The following is a 23,028-nucleotide window of genomic DNA, read 5'->3' on the forward strand; positions in this document are numbered from 1 at the left end:
CCTCAAAGGAACCATGCCTTTATTTATGATAGGAAAATTGCTAGTCATTCTCATTACAATAAGAGTTATGTTCATACTGCTTACAATGATTCACATGCTATGTGTGCCTCTAGCTCTACGTTTGTTCATGGTAGAAGTAGGCCTAGGAGAAATCATGTTGTGCCTCATATGCCTAGGAAAATGTGCAATGAACCCACTACTGTTTTTCATGCTTGCAACACTTCTTTTGTACTTTCATGTAAGAATGAAAAGGTAGTTGCTAGGAAGTTGGGATCCAAATGCAAGGGAGATAAGACTTGTATTTTTGTTCCAAAAATTATTATGACTAACCTTGCAGGACCCAACAAGAGTTGGGTACCTAAAACCTAAGCTTAAAATTGCCTTGCAGGTTTATGCATCCGGGGGCTCTAGCTAGATAATCGACAGTGGATGCACAAATCACATGATGGGGGAGAAGAAGATGTTCACCTCCTACGTTAAGAACAAGGATTCCCAGGATGCGATTATCTTTGGAGATGGGAACCAAGGCAAGGTTAAAGGATTGGGAAAGATAGCCATTACATCCGAGCATTCTATCTCCAATGTGTTTTTAGTTGAATCGCTCGGGTACAACTTATTGTCTGTGAGTCAATTATGTAACATGGGCTATAATTATTTATTCACAAATATAGATGTATCTATCTTTAGAAGGAGTGATGGTTCATTAGCGTTTAAGGGTGTATTAGACAACAAACTCTATTTAGTAGATTTTTCAAAAGAGAATGCCGATCTAGATGCATGCTTAATGGCTAAGACTAATATGGGCTGGCTTTGGCATCGCCGTCTAGCACATGTTGGGATGAAAAACCTTCATAAACTTCTAAAGGGAGATCATGTGTTAGGACTAACTGATGTCTGCTTTGAGAAAGACATACCTTGTGCAGCATGTCAAGCAGAGAAACAGGTGGGAAGCACTCATTACAGCAAGAATGTGATGACAACATCAAGACCACTGGAGCTTCTTTACATTGACCTCTTTGGACCGGTTGCCTACCTTAGCATCGAGGGAAGTAAGTATGGTCTTGTAATTGTTGATGATTTTTCCCGCTTCACTTGGGTATTCTTTTTGCAGGACAAATAAGAAACCCAAGGGACCCTAAAGCGCTTTCTAAGGAGGGCTCAAAATAATTTGAGCTAAAGGTGAAAAATATAAGAAGCGACAACGGGTCCGAGTTCAAGAATCTACAAGTTGAAGAGTTTCTTGAGGAGGAAGGCATCAAGCACGAGTTCTCCGCTCCCTACATACCACAGCAAAACGGTGTGGTAGAGAGAAAGAACATGACACTTATCGACATGGCGAGAACAATGCTTGGAGAGTACAAGACGCCTGAGCGGTTTTGGTCGGAAGCTGTGAACACAGCTCGCCACGCCATAAATCGGCTCTATCTGCATCGCCTCCTCAAGGAGACCTCCTACGAACTCCTTACCGGTAACAAACCCAATGTCTCTTACTTTCGTGTATTTGGGAGCAAATGCTACATTCTGGTGAAAAAAGGTAGACATTCTAAATTTGCTCCCAAGGGAGTAGAAGGGTTTTTACTAGGGTATGAATCAAATACAAAGACGTATAGGGTCTTCAACAAATCATCAGGATTAGTTGAAGTCTCTAGCAACGTTGTATTTGATGAGACTAATGGCTCTCCAAGAGAGCAAGTTGATCTTGATGACATAGATGAGGATGAAGTTCCAACGGCTGCAATGCGCACGATGGCGATAGGTGATGTGCGACCACAGGAACAACAGGAGCAAGATCAACCATCTTCCTCTACAATGGTGCATCCCCCAACTCAAGATGATGGACATGTACCTCAAGAGGAGGAGCGGGATCAAGGGGGAGCACATGAAGATCAAGTAATGGAGGAAGAAGCACCAAGGTTCCCTCCAACTCAAGTCCGAGCGTCGATCCAAAGACATCACCCCGTCGATCAAATTCTGGGTGACATCAGCAAGGGAGTAACCACTCGCTCACGCTTAGCTAATTTTTGTGAGCATTACTCGTTTTTCTCTTCTATTGAGTCTTTCAGGGTAGAAGAGGCCTTGCAGGATCCGGACTGGGTGTTGGCCATGCAGGAAGAGCTCAACAACTTCAAGAGAAACGAAGTCTGGAGCCTGGTGCCACGTCCAAAGCAAAACGTTGTGGGAACCAAGTGGGTGTTCCGCAACAAGCAGAACGAGCACGGAGTGGTGACAAGAAACAAGGCTCGACTTGTGGCAAAAGGTTATGCCCAAGTCGTAGGTTTGGATTTCGAGGAACTTTTGCTCCTGTGGCTAGGTTAGAGTCAATTCGAATTTTGTTAGCCTATGCCGCTCACCACTCTTTTAGGCTATTTCAAATGGACGTGAAGAGCGCTTTCCTCAATGGGCCAATCAAGGAAGAGGTATACGTGGAACAACCCCCTGGCTTTGAGGATGATAGGTATCCCAACCACGTGTATAAGCTCTCTAAGGCGCTCTATGGACTTAAGCAAGCCCCAAGAGCATGGTATGAATGCCTTAGAGATTTCTTAATTGCTAATGCTTTCAAGGTTGGGAAAGATGATCCCACTCTTTTTACCAAGACTTGCGATGGTGATCTCTTTGTGTGCCAGATTTATGTTGATGACATAATATTTGGTTCTACTAACCAAAAGTCTTGTGAGGAGTTTAGCAGGGTGATGATGCAGAAATTCGAAATGTCGATGATGGGCGAGTTGACATACTTCCTTAGATTCCAAGTGAAGCAACTCAAGGACGGCACTTTCATCTCCCAATCGAAGTACACTCAAGATCTTCTCAAGAGGTTTGGGATGAAGGACGCCAAGCCCGCGAAGACACCGATGGGAACTGACGGGCATGTTGACCTCAACAAAGGAGGTAAATCCGTTGATCAAAAGGCATACCGGTACATAATAGGTTCATTACTTTATCTTTGTGCTAGTAGACCGGACATTATGCTTAGTGTATGCATGTGTGCTAGATATCATTCCGACCCCAAGGAATGTCACCTTGTGGCCGTTAAGCGAATTATTCGATATTTAGTTGCTACGTCGTGCTTCAGGATCTGGTATCCAAAGGGGTCTACCTTTGACTTAATTGGATACGCAGACTCCGATTATGCCGGGTGCAAGATTGATAGGAAGAGTACATCAGGGACGTGCCAATTTCTAGGAATGTCCTTGGTGTCTTGGAGTTCCAAGAAACAGACATCTGTTGCCCTATCCATCGCTGAGGCCGAGTATGTTGCCGCAGGACAGTGTTGCGCACAACTACTTTGGATGAGGCAAACCCTCCGGGACTTTGGCTACAATCTGAGCAAAGTCCCACTCCTATGTGACAATGAGAGTGCAATCCGCTTGGCGGATAATCCTGTTGAACACAGCCGCACTAAGCACATAGACATCCGACATCACTTCCTGATGGATCACTAGCAAAAGGGAGATATCGATATTTATCATTAGCTCCGAGAACCAGCTAGCCGATATCTTCACCAAGCCGTTGGATGAGAAAACATTTTGCATGTTGCGTAGTGAGCTAAATGTCTTAGATTCATGTAACTTGGATTGATCTATAGCATACATGTGTTACATGCCTTTGATCATGTTACTTTAAGCATTTACGTTATTCGTTGTATATTTGTGGTGCTCAAGTTGTACAAGACCTCCCCGGACCTCACAAAGTCCATATGCAAATGGTGCACATATTTAGGGGGAGATGTGCTACAACTTGCCCCTTTGAGACTAACCTGTTTGTTTGAGTATACTTGATATAGTCTCAAAGGTGCATTGAAAGGGAAAGGTGAACTTGGACAATGAAAAGACTTCCACTGCACTTCGGTATTAGTGTACTTACTTCCAAGTTCATACTTACGCTTTCATTGCCTTTTTGCTCTTCATTCACATTTTTGGTGAGGCAATGGGGTTAAAGCCTTAAAGGGCCAAAAATGATCCCGTTTTGGTGCTTAATGCCAAAGGGGGAGAAATTAAGGCTAAAGCAACTGGATCAGCCAACCACTTGAGAATTTTGAAAAAGTAGAGTTAGAATTTGTGATTTGTCCAAAATACTCTTACTGCAAAATTTGGTCTCTTATGGGGGAGAATTTTTTATTATGGGAAAAACGGGGGGGTTTGGAATATCTCTCTATGAGCCCAAACAACCGTGTTTAACTTAGAGATAGGAAAATGAATTTGATTTGCAAAAACAAACCAAGTGGTGGCAAAGAATGATCCAAATATCCCAAATACTAAGTAAAGAGAATTTGGTCTTCATTTGCATTCCGTGTGTTGTGTTTCGAGCTCCGTGTGTTGTGTTTCGAGCTCAAGTCATGACTTGTGTACGTTGTTGTGCTGCGGATTTGAGTCTTGTGTGTGTTGCTCTTCCCAACCTTACTCTGTGCTTTCTTTGTGATCTCAATTGTAAGGGCAAGAGACTCCAAATTGTGGAGATTCCTCGCAAACGGGAAAAATGCTCTAAAGGAAAAGACCGTGGTATTCAAGTTGATCATTGGATCACTTGAAAGGGGTTGAGTGCAACCCTCGTACATTAGGACGCACAACGTGGAAGTTGGCAAGTGTTACTTGGCCGAACCACGGGATAAAAATCGCGTGTCTCGTGTGTTGCTTATTGTGATTGCTTTGTTCGCACGAGTGTGTTCCTTAGCCACTTGATTTCACTAACACCTTGATAATCAAGTTTGTGGCTATTTAGTGTTTAATTTTACAGGATCACCTATTCACCCCCTCTGGGTGCTCTCATTAGATCAACAGACAACAATCGCCAACAATACTCTTAACTCTTATTTTCAAACATAATAAATGGAAAACCACATGATTAGGGACATCTTCTACTCCTTGACCCCTCGAGCTTCTACACGACTTTTCAAGCTATGGGATCTTGTACAACAATAGAACTACAGCCAGGGAGACATTAATGACAATATAAATCTGAACATTGGAATGAGGTAACAAGTACTCAGCAACCTCAATGTACAAGATACACTTTGCATGAAAAATCTGGTCCACTTTCCTACAACTTATCTAGAAACCGTGGGCACCACTGAGGTGCAAATTCTTCTTTGGCTACTATCACAAAATTGGCTTTAATTGCGGACATAGTAGTGCACCTAGTGATTGTGGCCATACTATGGAGCGCCATGGAAGCAAGTGGCAAGATGGAGCAACAAACAACACCTAAGATCAACCAAATTTGAATGGAGAAGAACATAGAGTTGTGGCTGCTGAGTAATATCATATCAGCTAAAGACAAGAGTGTACATATAGCTTGGTGATTGTAATACTACCATTGTCGCCAAAGGAATGATCAAATGTTTGAACGACCTGAGAGGACAATAGACGTGGAATCTAGCAAGCGCAAAATCCTTTCATTTTTAAGGTTTGGCAACTTGATGAGCAATTCACTTCGATGTAATCACATTCTCGTCATCCTGCTGAGGAGGTCCTTACGCATTTTGACCTTTTTTCAAAGAAAAATATAAATGTAACTAAGATTTGTCAGTTTCATATGTATTTTATAAATTGAGTCTGGGTACCGAGGTTTGCAACAAAATGCAAATATAGATGCACTATGGTCGGTATATATTTTTTTTACAAGATAAGTTTGAATATCAAGTGTTTGTATTTACTTTGAATATTAAAAAACTCTGCCGGTACGGGAAAGACTGTCTCCACGGTATTAAATTAAGAAGAAGCTCAAATGGAGCACCGACCGAGAAAGGTCACGAAAGCTGGTACCCCGTGCAACATGAGAGTCTGCCCCCTATAGGCTAGATATTTACTCGTGCTTTGAGCCCTTTCAGCCCCTTCACGAGGGTCCGTCTCCATAGGTCAGTCCATCTCGTGTGCACACGAACAGGGAACCAATGAGTGACCTTTTTTTAACCTCAGTCTGAAATTCGCTTCACTAAAATTCAAACTCAAGACCTAAGGAGTATTACTCACACCACCGAACCAACTTGGCTAGAGACTCTTTCATATTTACTTTGCATATTTTCTACGTACTTTTGCCATAACGGTGGGTATGAACTTTCCCTAGAATTGACTGAATTGAGGCCCATATATATTGTTTTCGCTTCCAGCCAACGCGCTTTTCACCAACGCTCTTTCCGGAGAAGCGAGCTGAAAGCTGCGTTTTCAGATTCTGTGTTTTTAGTGCAACGTCCGTGGTTTTTTACCTCATGCGGTGAGAATAAGCAAGAAAAAAGCTATGCGTTTGGAGAGAAAAAAAATCCGACCCGACCCAAAGCCGAAAAATCGAAGCCAACCCGAAAAAATTCCGACCGACACGTCAAACAGGTAGGCACAGACTGACCCGATCCGGCACTAAGCACGGATCAAATATGAGCCGTGCTAAATGGCAAATGACCCGACCTTGATTCGACCCGATGTTTGAACAGCAGATATGACACTTCTATTCAAAAGTTCTGAACACGCTGGTGTTCGGTATGTAAGCGTACAGCTGTACAAAAGTGACCAAATAATGCATGGATCGAAATAGGAAAGTTGTACTAATACTATGCAGTACTGTAGTACTAGTCACCAAGTACCGGTTCAACGACTGTAAACCTTGTTTGAATTTTTATGGGAGGAAATAGTCAGCTGCACGTGTTTCGCGTTAATATATACAGCAGAGGAGAAGACGCTTCAGTTACATCGCATCAACTGACGACCAACGCACTAGTGTATTACCAGCTGCATGCACGCACAAGGCACAGGCACTGCCACGCCTTGGTCGAGATCCGGGGGGAACTGCGACGCAACTTTCCAGTAAATGGTCTTCAATATTTGGTCTACGAACTGCGGCGCAACGGGCAGGTTTTGGCGTGCAATCAAGAATCAACGGATAGATAGAGAGACTGACCAAAAAGGTCGTAACAGGGAATGACAAAACGTTTTTGGTCTCCCGCGCGCACGCCACCAAAAGCATAATCCACTGCGCATAATCGAGCACTAACACGCATTGTCTCCATCTATTTATATGTAGGCAGTGTGCGTACGTCTTCTCGTCGTCGTACACAGCCACACCATCAGAGTGCATGCACGCACGCACTACCCTACTCCACGACCACGTGTACGGGTGTAGTTATAATCATCACGTACACTCTGCTTAATCAGCGATTAATTACAAGCTTTGTAATTATTACACGGGTGATATCACACGTACACGCATTAGATTAGAATGGAGATTATCACGACGGCAAGCACGATGGTGAAGCCCGTCTACTCTACCCCGCACCCTCTCGCCGGCGAGAAGGTCCCGCTGACCGTCTTCGACCGCGCCGCCTTCGACATCTTCGTGCCCATCGTGTTCGCCTACCCGGCACCGGCGCCGTCCAACGAGGCCCTCAAGGAGGGCCTCCGCAGGGCCGTGGCGCTCTACCCTCACCTCGCGGGCCGCCTCGCCGTCGACGGCCGGGGCCGCCGGTTCTTCCACCTAAACGACGAGGGCGTGCTTGTGGTAGAAGCAGCCGTCTCGGGCGACCTGGCCGACGTGCTCGGCGACGGTATGGCCACCGCCAACGTCGACGAGCTGTACCCCACGCCTCCAGAGGTAACTACACGTACGTCGCATGCACGTACGTACGCATGTGTATACCTACACTGTCATGTTCCTGACACCAACACTTTACAGGACAACTTTGGCGCGGCACTGCTGCAGATCAAGCTCAACCGCTACAAGTGCGGCGGCCTCGTGATCGGCATCACCAGCCACCACCAAGTCGCCGACGGCCACTCCATGAGCACCTTCCTGACCACGTGGGCTAACGCGGTGCGCGCGGGCAAGGACTTCAGCGTTCCGGCGGCGGCGAAGGCGCCCTTCCTCAACCGCGCGGCGACCGCCGTGCCCCGCGCCGCGCCGGCGCCGGCTTTCGACCACCGCTCCATCGAGTTCAAGGGAGGGGACGACGATGGCGCCCGCGCCTCCAAGCCTTACACCGTCGTGCCCATGGACAAGATCAAGAACGTCACCGTGCATTTCACCGACGAGTTCATCGCTGGCCTCAAAGCGCGCGTCGGCGTCCGGTGCAGCACCTTCCAGTGCCTCCTCGCGCACGTGTGGAAGAAGATCACGGCGGCGCGGGACCTCGACCTGGAGGAGCTCACGCAGGTCAGGGTGGCGGTGAACTGCAGGGGTAGGGCCAGCCCTGCCGTGCCCACGGACTTCTTCGGCAACATGGTGCTGTGGGCATTCCCAAGGCTCCAGGTCAGGGACCTACTCAACTCCAGCTACAGCCGCGTGGTCGACGCTATCCGCGACGCCGTGGCGCGCGTCGACGGCGAGTACATCCAGTCCTTCGTCGACTTTGGGGCCGTGGCGGACGCGAGCGGGGAGGAGCTCGTCGCGACGGCTGCGGCGCCCGGCACGATGCTGAGCCCGGACATGGAGGTGGACAGCTGGCTAGGGTTCCAGTTCCACCAGATGGACCTAGGCACCGGGCCACCGTGCGCGTTCCTGCCGCCGGACCTGCCCATCGAGGGGCTCATGATCTTCGTGCCGTCGCGCACTGCCAAGGGCGGCGTCGACCTGTTCATGGCCGTCGCGGAGTGCCACGTCAACGCGTTTGAGCAGATCTGCCACTCCATCGATTGATCAAACGGCTGCCGGGGCACAACAATTTGGTTTCGGTTCCATGAATTAAGTTGTGATTTCATTTATTACTGTCCAATTTCTATTACTGTGTAGAAATGCCTATTATGGCATGTACAAAGCCAATTAATAACATGTATCTTGAGTCATGCATGTCTAGGAAACTAATTGCAAAAAAACGAAGAATCGAGTCGACTCTTCTCCAAGCCACGACTCTCGCTCATCGTTTGAGACCGAAAGAACGATGTCGTTGTTGCATTGTATGCGTTTATCTTTGTCTTGAGGATCCTATGTCGCCAACACCAACAGCGGGCACGTCATCCTCGACGGACGATGCATGCTATTCGCGTCCTTGAGCTCGCCGCGGAGGCCACGAGCGGCAATGTGTACGTACGTGCGTGTGAAGCAGTTCCCTAATATGCTCTGTAGACCCTTCAAAGCTTCTTCTAAGCTATTTTTTTCTTTAGAGCTAATTTGGGAACTATATTTTTCCAGGGGATTCCTATTTTTCCAAAGAAAACTGAATTAAATTACGATTGAGGAGGTAGCCATAAAATTGTGGTGGTTGGATTCTTGAGTCTAATTAGCGGCTCTAATTACCATATAAAAATTAGAGATGTCTAAAAGTGTTGTATTTTTATATATAGAGCAACATATGTGTGTTTATATATATGATACAATCTTTTACTTGGTAGAGTATACAACTAGCACTCTTAAGTTGATACAGATTGCTACAAATGATTTATGACTCAGTTTACTAAGAAAACTATCGTAAAAAAGATTAAGCTAGACACATGGCACCTCCTTGCATGTATACTAGACAGTAGTACTTACATCTTGGTCTGTAGAATGAGTACCGGCATTGGTAGGTAAAATACGTGGCTATGTGTGTAATAGAGAATGTGCATGGCGTTCCTCGGTTGCCTATGAGGTGTTTGTCTCGTTTCTAATGATGAATGTGTTCCTGCAATAAAATTTTGCATACCTCGTTGTTGTTACCTCCTAATTCTTATGATTGCGTGTGGTGGTTGGTGTTGTGTATTATCTCATATGTGCACGCTCTCGGTTGATTTATTTAAAATAAGACTACTAGTATAGTACTCGCACGTTGCGACAGCACACACATATTAAACTGATAAAAACAAATATTACATTTTGTTTTAGCTAAAATGCCGAAAAAAGTATGAGTTGAAAAGTAGCCAGATTCAATTTTTTATAACTCGCTCGGTCGATCGTCCTACTTTAGTTAGCAAGGTGGTATTATGTGGGGTCATCCTGTGTGATGGTTTCTGACAATCCATCAGTAGACGAGAAGTATGGAAGAGGAATAGATCCATGCGAAGCGTTTCGCACGTGAGCGCATGACGAACTGGTACTTTCAAAAGTAGAAAAATATAATCCGGTCAAGATAATTATCATTAGCACATGCTGGTTCAGGTGACATGCAACTAGTTTAATATCGTGTTGCAATGCACTTGCACATCAGTTTTATTGTAAAGAAAATACAGCGCACATGACGTGTGGATTTAAAAGTTGGTAACCACAAGCCAGCGGTAGAGCCAATGGCTATATTAAAGTCAACTGTTTGAACTAAGATTGGTACAGATTAAAATCAAGCAAACAGGAACTTAATCTTTATCTACAACTAAAACATAACCAAGGGAATCGCCCAGCCGGCTTTGCTGCTCCTCATGCATTGTTTTAGGTCCCGTTTCGTAGTCACCCAAAGTTTGGTAACGACGACACACGGTCTTGCCTGGCTGGCTGGCTTCCCGGCACGAGTGCTCGACTGCCGCCCCATGAAAAAAGGCCATCGAATGTCCACTCCAAAATTCCAATCCCAATCCCCAGCTCTTCGTCTCTCTGGTCCAACCCTGGGCAAATGTGGATGGGCGCCGCCTCATGCCATCCTCGACTTCTTTCCGATGCTCAACAACCCCACCTTGACCAGCAGGCGCTCACAATCCCCTCTCCCAACTGACGGCGATCAGACTGCTCTCTTCCTCGGGTCGATGGTGTTGGATTTAATACGTGTATGACTTATTTTTTTTTTATTTATACCAAATTTAATACTCTCTACGTTCTTTTTTATTGTCGCGCAATTAAGTATAAAAATAAACTAGCGGACGATAAATATTATATCCGTAGTAATTATTATAAAAGGCCATCGAATCTCCACCCCAATTCTAATCCCAATCCCAATCCCTAGCCCGTCGTCTCTCTGGTCCAACCCTGGGCAAATGTGGATGGGCGCCGCCTCATGGCATCCTTGACTTCTTTCCGATGCTCAACAACCCCACCTTGACCAGCAGTCGCTCACAATCCCCTCTCCCAACTGACGGCGATCAGACTGCTCTCTTCCCCGGGTTGAAGGTGTTGGATTTAATACGTGTATGACTTATATTGTGTTTATATTAAATTTAATAATTATTAGGCCCATATTAGATGCGTCTAGGGCTATTAAAAGCCTTGCATGCCCCTTCGAGATGTCGGGGCCTCCTGGTCTTTTTAGAGCATCCCTCCCTTTGGAACGTCAGGGCTCTTCGAGATTGTGAGGGTCCTCTAAGGTTATGGGGACAATTCAGCGACTTCGTATCTTCAATAGATTATTTATCTTATATTTTTATTTTATATTTTAAACTTTACTCTACGAACAATGCAAAACAGTAGTTTATACGTCCGTTTACACTATCTTGATGGAGACAGTCTAACATGGCCACTACCAAAATGTTTGTGATGCGTAGTGGGCCTATAATGGACGAAGTAATGGGCATACATTTTATCAATTACTTCATTGTTCTATCCTCCTGAAACTTCTACCATTATCTTCTACTTCTCGATTGAGCTGAGAGAGAGAGTATTCTCGTCTGAGTTCTATGTGTGCACAGCGAGTTGGGACAGTAGGTCTCTAGAACTGTCAACCATTGGAGATACTTGCTCGAGTGTGCGAGCAATCATGTTTTCGAAGGAGCGTTTTTCACGACTGCTCATTGAAAATCTCAACCCCGACGAGTGTTCGAGGACGTCAACATAAATATCTACTTGTATCGATTGTGGTATGACCTTAAGCAACAAACACTATCGACTCATGAGAACAAGCCATATGTGACTATTAGTCTCTTCGCACAATACATGGTCCCTTAATTTGTAAAGGGATAATTGAGATTATATCCGTCGCTGGTCTTGCAACTGTAATTTTGCTATCCATATTTCAACTTTGTGATTTTGCCCCCTCCGTTTTGAAAACGAAGCTACTGTTTGCCCCACCCTATCAACGTCATTACTGAAAAACAGAATTAGTGATTAAAAAATAAAAATATGAAAATAAATGGGTGAAAGGTCCGAACTACCCTCCTTTTATTATGTATGGATGGAACCCTAATAGGGGTAAAATTCTAATTACATAATATAACGATGGGTAAAATCATAGTAAATTATGTTGACATTTTTATCTTTTCGTAACAGATTTAACATCGTTATCTACATGTAACGCCGCAAGGGTATGGCATCGATTCGTTTCCAAAACGAATGGGTAAAATAAGAAAGTTTAGAAACGAGAAATAAAATTACAATTGCAAGACTAGAGAGGGTATAATCATAAATGCCTCATTTATAAAATTCAATCTATTTTCTATTTATAATAAGTATGGTACTTTATTTACGTTTCTACTATTAAAAGTGCATTCGTATGGTCGCATATTTGCCGTGGAGTTTCTGGCTTCCTAACAGTCGGTGTCGGGCAGACGGGGCTCACGAGCAGGTAGTCGATGAGCAGGGTGCCAAGCTCTAGCTAGGAGGTCGACAGCACCGGGAAGGAGCTCATCAGCTTCCGCTTTGGTGCACCCACCAGGTCCATCGGGGACGTGCTCGCCTGTGGTCACCACTGGCAACTTCATGGACCACGTCCCCACCATCCTGCAGGTCATCGCTGAAGACATGGACCACATGTGTTGAGGTGCATTATTAGAGTGTAACTTAAACAATTTAAGAGTACCCAGACTAGGCTGAATGGTGTTTTTAAGCGAAGTCATGCGTTGAGGGATGCAGAAATATTGAACGAGCCTGCACATATTACTGATCGATACCCCACTATGTTATAATAATGTGGCTATCTAAGAATTGAACGCCCCCATCGTCGTCAATTGCTTGTCAGGCAAATATCGCCTAGATGTGTTATTTTCCTTTTTTATGCCAGAACCAAGAACATTTTGGAAGGCTAAGGCCCTATTTGTTTCAACTTATAGATTATATAATCTAGATTATAATTTAGATTATATAATCTGGATTATTTGCTGTGGATTAAATAAGCTAGGTGCTGCTGTTTGTTAGCTCAGATTATTTGGACTCGGCTTATTATTCATATGCATACAAATACAATAATACCCTTGATTGTTTTAATTGTCTGGTGGGTGAGAACGCTTATGGATAGGTGGATGGCAATTGGAAGTAATTTTAATCAACTTGCCATGGGTAGTGGGTCTTTCATAAAAAATAAGCTGAAATAAGCACCCTTTGATGAGCTTATAGGATTATCATAATCTTAAGTGCTAGATTATATAATCTTATCAGATAAGTTACTTGTTTGTTTCCTCACTAGCTTATTTACATTGGATTATATAATCTATATAGATTATAATCTCAAACAAACAGGGCCTAAATATAGCTCTGGAAGTTCTGAAGCTACGTAATATTGTTTTTATAGGAGGTTCTGAACGTATGGTGAAACCGATTTAGTGGAATTTGTTAGGAAATAAAATAGACATAAAGATTTACGTAGAAAAATCTCCTCCAGTGGATAGCAAACAACTACGAGGAAAAAGATCCACTATCAACCGCGGAATACAGTTAGAGGGATGATCTATATTTATAGAAGTATATGAAAGCATATTTTAAATTTTTAAGTCATATTTCAAATATATAAAAGGAATCAAAGGAATATTTGAGCAGAATTTAATTAGTGAAACTGCATACTATGGAGCTACAACAGATTATTGCCATTCATAATGTACACATGTGCTTCGTCGTTTGTTTCTTCTTTTTTTTTTTTGCTTCGTTTGCTTCACTGATGATGTATTGTCCTATATGCAATAGAAGATAAATTTCTCTTCAACGCGTGCCATGTGTGGTTCCTGCTGTTTTGCCAGAACTGGAGTCTCAGCCAGCTGGTAGCAGCCAGGTAATAGTATATGGGATATATGTGTGACATTTTTTCTTTGTGTGTGTACACACACGGTTGAGTTTGATTAATTAAAATAACAGCATAAGGTAAATAGATTACTCTAGCTATATGGCTATATTTTTTTGAGTTTGATTCATGATAGTATATAAGAAGATCTGTACATGTGAGGCATTTCGTGGTTCATGCGGAGGCCCTCGTTGGCCGGCGCCGGCGCTGAGTAGGTGAACACGTTAGGCACGAAGATGTCAAAGGCGGGCGCGCGGGGACGAAGACGGTCAGCGAGAAGGGGTGGAGTTGACGGGCTTGACCACCATCGTGCTTGCCCGCCGTCGTCGTCGTGTCGTCTCCGTTCTATTCTAACGCGTCTACGTGATGATTACAACTACGATGACGCCCGTGGAATAATTACAATAATGCCAGTAACGGCTAATTAAGCAGCTACTAGTAGTAGCTTGGTTGAACTGTACGCTTGTTGTGTTAGGATGCATGCACCCTGATGGTGTGTGGCTGTGTACGACGACAACAAGACGTACTGCTGCTGTGCCTGTATTATATTATACTTATATAATAGATGGAGACAATGCGTGTTAATTAGTGCTCGATTATGCTAGCTAGCTTTTGGTAACGTGCGCCGGAGACCAAAAAAACGTTTTGCTATTCCCTGTCACCTTTTTTCGTCAAAAAAAATCTCTCTCGATAGTAACCAGTTGATTCTTGATTGGACGCCAAATCCTGCCCGTTGCGCCCAAATGAAGACCAATCACTGCAAAGTTGCGCCCGCGCGCCCGCGAGTGGCCTGTGCCTGTGCACTTGGTAGTTGGTGGTGCTCTAGTATAATAGCGCGTTGGTCGTCAGTTGGTGCGATCTAACTGAAATGCCTTCTCCTTCTGGCTTCTGCTATATTGAGAGTGCGGCTGACTAATGTCCTCCCGTAAAAATTCAAACAATGTTGCTGTGGTTGGTAGCATTATCACTTTCCTGTTTCGATACATGCATGCATGTGTATCGGTCACTATTAACTGTACAGCTGCACGCTCACATATCCGGAACAGCACTTTTGAATACAAGTGCCACATTTCACACAGCCTGCAGTACGCCTGAATTTCAGGTGAAAGTTCACACCCGCCGTTATTATGGAAAAAGTACGTAGCAAATATGCAAAGTAAACAAAAACACTCGATATTCAAACTCGTTTTGTAGAACAAAAAATAGAGGGAGAGAGACCATGGTTCATCTATATATATGTATCTTGTTGGGAAAACCTGATACTCAAACTCAATGTATAAAAAAAATCATGCCAAACTGGCAAATCTTAGTTGCATGTATACTTTTTTTTTAAAAAAAAAGATCCGACCCTGACATAAGAAATAAGCGTTTTACAGCTATACATGCAAAACGCACAAGGACCACCTCAGCACGATAAAGAGAATGTGATTACATCAAAGTGGGTCACTCTATGAGTTGCACAATCTTTAAAAATGAAAGGATTTTGCCCCCGCTAGATTCCACATTTTACGCTCACATCCACCAACATCAACAATAAGGCATGTACTATCATCTGACATCGTTCAAAAATTTGATCATTCCTTTGCCGCCAATGGTCCATAGTATTAGAATCACCAAGCTATGTACACTCTAGCTTGTCTCAAGAACCACAACCCTATGTTCTTCTCCGCCACTTTTCCAGTTGGCTGGTCTTTGCTATTGTTTGTTGCTCTCTCTTGCTGGTTGCTCCCATGGTGCTCTAGGGTTGTAAGATATATGTTCATAGTTTGATGCCGATTTGGCAATAGTAGAAAAAAGAAGAATTTGCACCTAAGTGGTGCCCACGATTTGCGGGAAGGTGGGTTGGATTTGTCTTTTAAATTGTATCTTATACATCGAAGGTTGCCAAGTAATTGTCGTCTGATTCTAGTGTTCATTTTCTCATCATCAATGTTTCCCTGGTTGCAATTATATTGTTGTACAAGATCCCACTTGTTGTGTTTGAAAAGAAGGGGATAATATTGTTGTTGATTGTTGCCCCATTCTAGTAAGATTGCTAAGAGGTGGCCCTTTCCCGTTATGAACCTCCACTTTCATAGCAGACACAGAGCGCTTTGTCAACCCCGTCTATTGGTAGTTTCATTCCTATCCACATTCATTCTAGATTTTTCCATGAGAACCACAACTGCCACAGTCAAAGCGCTATGCTAAATTTGTGAAAGTCGATGATTCCTAGCCCCCATACTCAAATGGCTTTGAGACTTGTCCAACCAACCTTTCTTTTCTCTTGTTAGTATACTAGCTATATCCAACCCGTAACAAGTGACACCATGCATTGTCAAAGTATGCTAATATCACACCTGATTTTAAGGACAATAAGCATGATATTTCTTCTTCTTCTTCTTCTTGAATGTCATCTTTTTTCCATCTTTGTCTTCCTTACTTTCTTTCCTCTCTTCATTATTTTGTGAACACTTAGCAATAAGATGCTCCTTGCTCCCACATTTGTAACATCTTCTTTATTCTTTTCTCTTCGAACAAGATTTTCTCCTTCTTGCACAACAAACTTTATTCTTCATGAACTTTCCAAAATGAAGCACAAAAAGAGACATCTCTTCATCTTCATCATTTGAACTTGAGTTTTCTTCTTCACTTGATTCTTCTTCTTCTTATTACTCTTGCCTTTGGATGAGGTGGTGGCTTTGAGTGCCACACTTTTATTCTTCTTAATCTCAACTTCATTTTCTTTCTCGTCCCTTTTCACATGGTATGTGTCTTATGTGAAAATGTCACAGGTACTTGGTTTGGGGTCACTCCATTGAGACCGTATCTCACAACAATAATGACCAATATATCAAATTGTGAGGGTAAGCATCTTAGAAACCAATGAGAGAAATTATCATCGCCCACTTTGTGTCCCAAGTTTCTTAGCTCATTTACAATGATGTTGAGCCTATGAAACATTTTGGACACACATTCATCTTCTTACCTCTCAAATTTTTCATATTTATCCTTGAAGATATATAGTTTGGCTTCCTTCATAGCAAGTGTGTCTTCATATGAATATTATAGCCTAATCCTCACCTCATGGGCAAATTCCAAACCTTTGATTGGTTCAAAGACTTTGGGATCATGGGCTTCATATACGATGTTGAGGGCTTGATCATTTAGTCGTAAAATTTTCAACTCTCTTGGTGTTGGATCTTTTATCTCGAGCACTACAAAGAGTTATTCATAACACCCATATATTTCTACTTGTAGCTTCCAAATGTAAGCATATCCTCTTTTTTCCAATAATTAGTACCATCTCACCAGACAAGTTGGGTGTCACCCATCTCATGCGCATCGGACACCATATATGGTGTTATGGCAAAAAAAAACTATGTATTAAACTCATGCCGTACTAATATCTGGTGTCGTGTCCAGTACCTCACTGGACACGTCCGAGGCACTCTAAAAATCTACGATGAGAGTGTTTTATTCTTTCTTTTCAAGCGAGCTAACTCTCAAATGTTTTCCTAACATGTTAGAGACTATTTAGCATTTTCAAAGTGTTTCCAATAAACCCTTATCACTTGATCTCACATGTGTCACTTAGCCCTTCTACAATGCATATGATTCTAACGTCTGACACTAGATGACCAAGTTGTCCAATTGACCAAGTTGTCCAATTAAACTCCCCTCTTAACATTACAACCATTTATAATAAATCTAGTCATACAATCTATAAAATCTTGATCGATAAAATAAAATTCCTTAACTTATAACTTCGCCTTGAGCCTTTGCATTTTGTTTTTCTCCTTCTATTTTACATGTTGAGCACTTGTTCATCCTTGTGGATATCACCATTCTCCTTGTGGTTATCCACATGACTCAACCTTTGAATATGGACTTGAACATATATCATTCATTAGTATAGGTTAGTCCACTAGTTATCTCAATTACCAAAACCACACATGGATCTTTCACATGGCAATGCTAATATCATGTTTTAGTTGCTTACGAGGTATGGTAGTTTTTTGTGTTCAAAAAAATTTATCTATCATGCGATCCTAGACATTGGATGACAAATTCAAAGTAGTTGCATGTTGATTCAAAACGTCTAAGGATAGGTACATTGGTATTGTCATATAGATGGCCTAATGCGATGCCATGTAATCTATAGATGACTTAGCATGCAGCTCCTGCAATGGGTTGTGCCTTTTAAGTTGTCCTATAATAATTCTAGGATACTTAATTTATGTCTAAAACAAAGGAAGGCTCGCGAGTTGTATGACAACAAATACTTGTAAGATGGTTGAAAAGTTGCCTCATAGCCTTAAGTTTTAGCTTACGAGATGGTTGCTTCATGAAACAACTATTCTTTCTTTACCTCTTTTTCTCTCTTTTAAACCTAACATGGGCCATGGCACCACGTAGGAAGCATGTTACCACTTATATGTACCAAAACCCTCCCTCCGTTTTTTATTTGTCGTGTTTTAGTTTAAAAATAAACTAACAGATAATAAATATTCGAGAACGGATGTATTACTTATAGGTGTGATAGTTGATATGTTGAACAAAATACTCTTGATAGGATGAGTGCATGAGCTAGGCTCATCGAAGCTAGCCGAGTAGACAGAGGATATCTAATCATGTCTAAAACCATTATACTTTACTCCCCCAGTACTAAAAGGAACATAATTATGTATTGTATGTGTTACATATATGTGTTTAGATTCATCATCATTCATTTGAATATAAACATAAAAATCAAAAGCTACAACGACTAATATTTTGAGACGAAGGGGGTAAATATTTATATTTATGGCTCTAAATTAATTTATTATAAAAAAATACATTTCATAATTAATCTAATAATAGTATTTATTTGATATCATAAATATTGATAATTTTTTTGTGTAATTGATTAACCTTGACCTATTATTAAAATATACCACTGTGTTAAAATTGTATAATAATCTTTGTGTCTTATCAACTCTTAGGTTCGTTCACCAAACTCTCAACGATTCGTGTAGTACGTGTACCCCTCGATAAACTTCTGTGTCTCACCAATCATGGTCCCTCGTTCGCCACTGCGTGTGTCATCTCCTTGCAATTGTACTAATTAATTATTGGAAAAGCAGGCAGCCTAATAAATAATAAATTTGTCTAATAATCACAGGAGCGCTAAAGCAGAAGTAGCTAAATTAAAGTTTAGTCATTTAGGATCCAAACAGAAAAGGCTAAAAATAACTAAACTGGTATTCGTTTTACTATTTTAGTTACTTTTATCTAATTTGTTTGGATCTTTAGCATGTGGGATCCAAACAATTATAATTGTATTTGGAGCACGTGGACATCATGGTCAGTCTGAACACATTGCCGATTGAAGTCGTTTGACGAAAAATTGCAGCGCGGCGTTATCATAAACTTGACAGGGCGAGGATGTTGGTCATCAGCACCTAACGACGCGCGACATTTGGAAAAAGAACTCCAATAAGTGCATGTGGACGTCAAGTTCTCAACGTACTCGATTTTCAGAAATTAAAGACACTTGTCACTTGGGACAGACTGTTGGTCTGAACTTTTCCACAAGCAGTAATGCTTGGTTTGAATATGGGTGATCTTCATACAGAGCTATACCACCACTACATTGTGGGAAGCGAGAAAATAATATAGAATAACTTTCCCATCGTGTGCAACTACTCGGCACCTACCTGCTTGCGAGGATTTGCGAACGTGTGCACCATTTCCGCTGCATATAAATAGCTACGAGGCGGCTCGTATTTTTCATGCACCAGTCGACTCTCCATATTCGCCACATCTTCTTACGTAGCTCTCTCTCTCTCTCTCGCTAATACAAGGAGGAGACGGAGTAGAAGAAAGGGTGCAGCAAATTAATCGGGGGCACTAGTTCACCTTCATCCTCAATCCATTCATTCATCAGTACTCCCAGCCTTTTCCGGCACACGCATCTATGGCCCCGCCATCACACTTCTACAACAACAATGGCGCCCCGCAGGACGCCGCCAGCTACCTCCATGCGGGACCAGGAAATGCACCTCCACAGGACTCCTGCTTGCTCGACGCAGACGAGTTCCGCCGGCAGGGCCACCAAGTCATCGACTTCATCGCCGACTACTACGGCCGCATGGACGACTACCCCGTGCACCCCAGTGTCAACCCCGGCTTCCTGCGCCGCCAGCTCCCCGACAAGGCGCCGTCGCGTCCGGAGTCGTCCGACGCGTTCGGTGCCGCGCTGCGGGACGTCCGTGACCTCATCCTGCCAGGCATGACGCACTGGCAGAGCGCCCGCCACTTCGCGCACTTCCCGGCGTCCAGCAGCACCGTCGGCGCCCTCGGCGAGGCCCTCACGGCCGGCATCAACTCCGTCCCTTTCACGTGGGCCGCCTCGCCGGCCGCCACGGAGCTCGAGATGGTCGTCGTGGACTGGCTCGGCAAGGCGCTCCACCTGCCCGAGAGCCTAATGTTCTGCGGCGGCGGCGGAGGCACGCTTCTCGGCACCACGTGCGAGGCCATCCTCTGCGCCCTCGTCGCCGCGAGGGACCGCAAGCTCGCGGACATCGGCAGCGGGAGGATCGGAGACCTCGTCGTCTACTGTTCCGACCAGACGCACTTTGCCTTCCGCAAGGCAGCGCATATTGCCGGGATCCACCGCGACAACTGCCGCGAGATCGCCACGTACCGTGACGACATGTTCGCGCTCTCGCCAGCCGAGCTGCAGGCCACCATGCAGGCGGACGTGGACGCCGGGCTGGTCCCGCTCTTCCTGTGCGCGACGGTCGGAACCACTCAGACGACGGCCGTCGACCCTATCAGAGGGCTCTGCGCCGTCGCAGCGACACACGGTGTCTGGGTGCACGTGGATGCGGCCTACGCGGGCTCGGCGCTCGTCTGCCCAGAGTTCCGGCACCTGATCGACGGCGCCGAAGCCGTGGACTCCTTCAGCATGAATGCTCACAAGTGGCTGCTGGCCAACAACGACTGCTGCGCTCTGTGGGTGAAGAAGCCAGCTCTGCTCGTCGCGGCTCTCGGCACGGAGCAGGAGTACATCCTCAAAGACGCGGCCGCTGAGGGGCACGACGTCGTGGACTACAAGGACTGGTCCGTGACGCTGACCCGCCGGTTCCGCGCGCTCAAGCTATGGCTCGTGCTCCGCTGCTATGGCGTCGAGGGCCTGCGCGACCACATCCGCGCCCATGTGCGCATGGCCGCGTCATTCGAGGACATGGTCAAGGCCGACCCACGCTTCCAAGTCATGGCAAAGAGGCAATTCGCACTCGTTTGCTTTAGGCTCCGGGCGCCCGAGGAGATGGGCGGCCCCAAGGCGGCCAACGCGCTCAACCGAAGGCTCCTAGAGGAGGTGAATGCGGCTTGCTCCGGACCCTACATGAGCTCCGCTAATGTTGGTGGCGTCTACATGCTCAGATGCGCTATCGGGAGCACGCTTACGGAGGAGCGACACGTCCGCGAGGCATGGACGGTTGTGCAGAACGTAGCTTCTTCCCTCCTCGCTAAAATGGAGATGCATGAAGATTATTGACATCGCCTTTGCCTAATAAGCTCAACTCATTCCACTTTGTTGTTGTTTATTAATTTATTCTATTATTAAGCATCAAGTTGTGTAACCTATTATATATACATTACGGCATGCATTATACAACTATTAAGTGATTTTCCTTCTGAGTGAAAGATGGTTATAACATTTTTAAAATAATATTACAATGTCACACTTTGTTGGCATCCCAAGCTACACTCAAGATACATTATGATGACAAGAAACTCATCATCGTCAACTCTATCTATGAAACGTGGTATACAAAAAATCAACAAGTACTTACAAATCTTCTTTCATCGTGAAAAAAGATGTGATGCCACATGTGAGGACAAGCGCCACCGCGACGGGGCATGGAACACCATACACGAAATATTTTCTTCTATTACTAAATCATGCTCCATCAATACAAGAATTGTCCTCACCATTCCATTTTGTTATTATTTATTTATTTATGCATTAAGCATCGAGTCGTGCAACCTATTAGAGCAGAGTGCTCGTAGCATGCCTTGCTACGATTTACATTTATAACTATATAGTATAATTAAAAACAAAGACATGTGTGTTGTGTTGCTAGGTGGATGTGAATGTTGTTTGGTGCCAATAAATAATTGTACATAATTTTAGCTTATTTACCAATTGAAGTGGGAAGGCACGATAACAATGAAAACGGTTTATATAGTAGAGATTACGACGTAACATTATACGACTATTAAATGATTTCCCTTCCAAATGAAAGACAATTATAACATTTCTTTTTTTCAAAAACTAATTGCAATATCACGTTGGCGCCACAATCTACAGTAAAAATACTCTACTATAAACCAATGTAGAGTAACGTAAACCGCACAACTAGATGACAACTAAACGTAAGGATATTTTATCTAAACCAGTATAAATGTTTGTGTCCTCTTTACACACCATTTGCTTCTAGAGCGCAAAGCATGGTTATTAATAGCCAGTGATCCAAAATACCGACACAATACTACATGACTTCACCACTTTTCTACAGCCTCACATCTCCTTGGATTTGAAATAGAGAGAACAAAACCCTAGAGTTTCAAAATGAAACCATAGGAGAGGAAATTTGGCTTATATAGGTGGTGAAGGGGGCCTACCTCCTCTCCTTCGGTTGGTAGGTCCACTAGGACCCTGGTGTGAAGAAAGCAGGGACAACCCAAGGCCCATGCAGCAGAGGTGACCGTTGGGGCCTAGGGAAGAGAGGGGCCCAACATATAATAGAATAGTAGGATTGTTTGCTGAATTGCACAGAAGCAGAAGAGGCACCACATGCCAGGCTAGAGTGCCCGTTGAAGGCCTCCTACACCGCTGCACTGCAAGATTTTGTGAAAAAATACTCATGAGAACTCATCCAGTGTTGTGATTAATGATTTTTATTTAGAATTATAGGTGTTGCAAGTAGGGGTGACAATGGGCTCTAAATTTTACACTATAAAATGTAAGAATCGGATTGGAATAAGATCGAGCTCTATTTCTATTCGTTTTTTAACTAAAATAATTTAGGGTCCTAACAAATTCTGAAGAAACATTTGGGTTGCGGTCTATTACTGGGGGAGATAGATATCTCCCCGGGTCCTTATGAGCATAGAAACACAGTTCCAACTCACTCGAGGCCAACTAAAAGTCGCCTAGAGGGGGGTGAATAAGCGGAAACTAAAGTTTACAA

At 43.8% G+C, this 23,028-nt stretch overlaps 2 protein-coding genes across 2 annotated transcripts; both read left to right on the forward strand.

The window, feature by feature from the left end:
• The first annotated feature begins 7,063 nt into the window (after nt 1-7,063).
• On the forward strand, nt 7,064-8,767 carry LOC100383097 (hydroxycinnamoyltransferase2). Its single transcript, NM_001175768.1, has 2 exons — nt 7,064-7,581; nt 7,663-8,767. Exons 1-2 carry the CDS (start codon nt 7,210-7,212, stop codon nt 8,620-8,622), a joined length of 1,332 nt encoding a protein of 443 aa, NP_001169239.1. The 5' UTR covers nt 7,064-7,209; the 3' UTR covers nt 8,623-8,767.
• A 10,790-nt stretch (nt 8,768-19,557) lies between these two features.
• Nucleotides 19,558-21,456, forward strand: LOC100285936 (uncharacterized). Its single transcript, NM_001158825.2, has one exon. It carries the CDS (start codon nt 19,743-19,745, stop codon nt 21,327-21,329), a length of 1,587 nt encoding a protein of 528 aa, NP_001152297.2. The 5' UTR covers nt 19,558-19,742; the 3' UTR covers nt 21,330-21,456.
• Nucleotides 21,457-23,028: the final 1,572 nt, after the last annotated feature.

Source organism: Zea mays, chromosome 1 (genome assembly GCF_902167145.1).
Source record: "Zea mays cultivar B73 chromosome 1, Zm-B73-REFERENCE-NAM-5.0, whole genome shotgun sequence".
NCBI lineage: Eukaryota > Viridiplantae > Streptophyta > Magnoliopsida > Poales > Poaceae > Zea > Zea mays.

Coding starts and splice junctions, on each gene's coding strand:
- LOC100383097 (NM_001175768.1), top strand. CDS start 7,210: ATGGAGATTATCACGACGGCAAGCACGATGGTGAAGCCCGTCTACTCT. Junction 7,582..7,662: donor TGTACCCCACGCCTCCAGAG/GTAACTACACGT, acceptor AACACTTTACAG/GACAACTTTGGCGCGGCACT.
- LOC100285936 (NM_001158825.2), top strand. CDS start 19,743: ATGGCCCCGCCATCACACTTCTACAACAACAATGGCGCCCCGCAGGAC.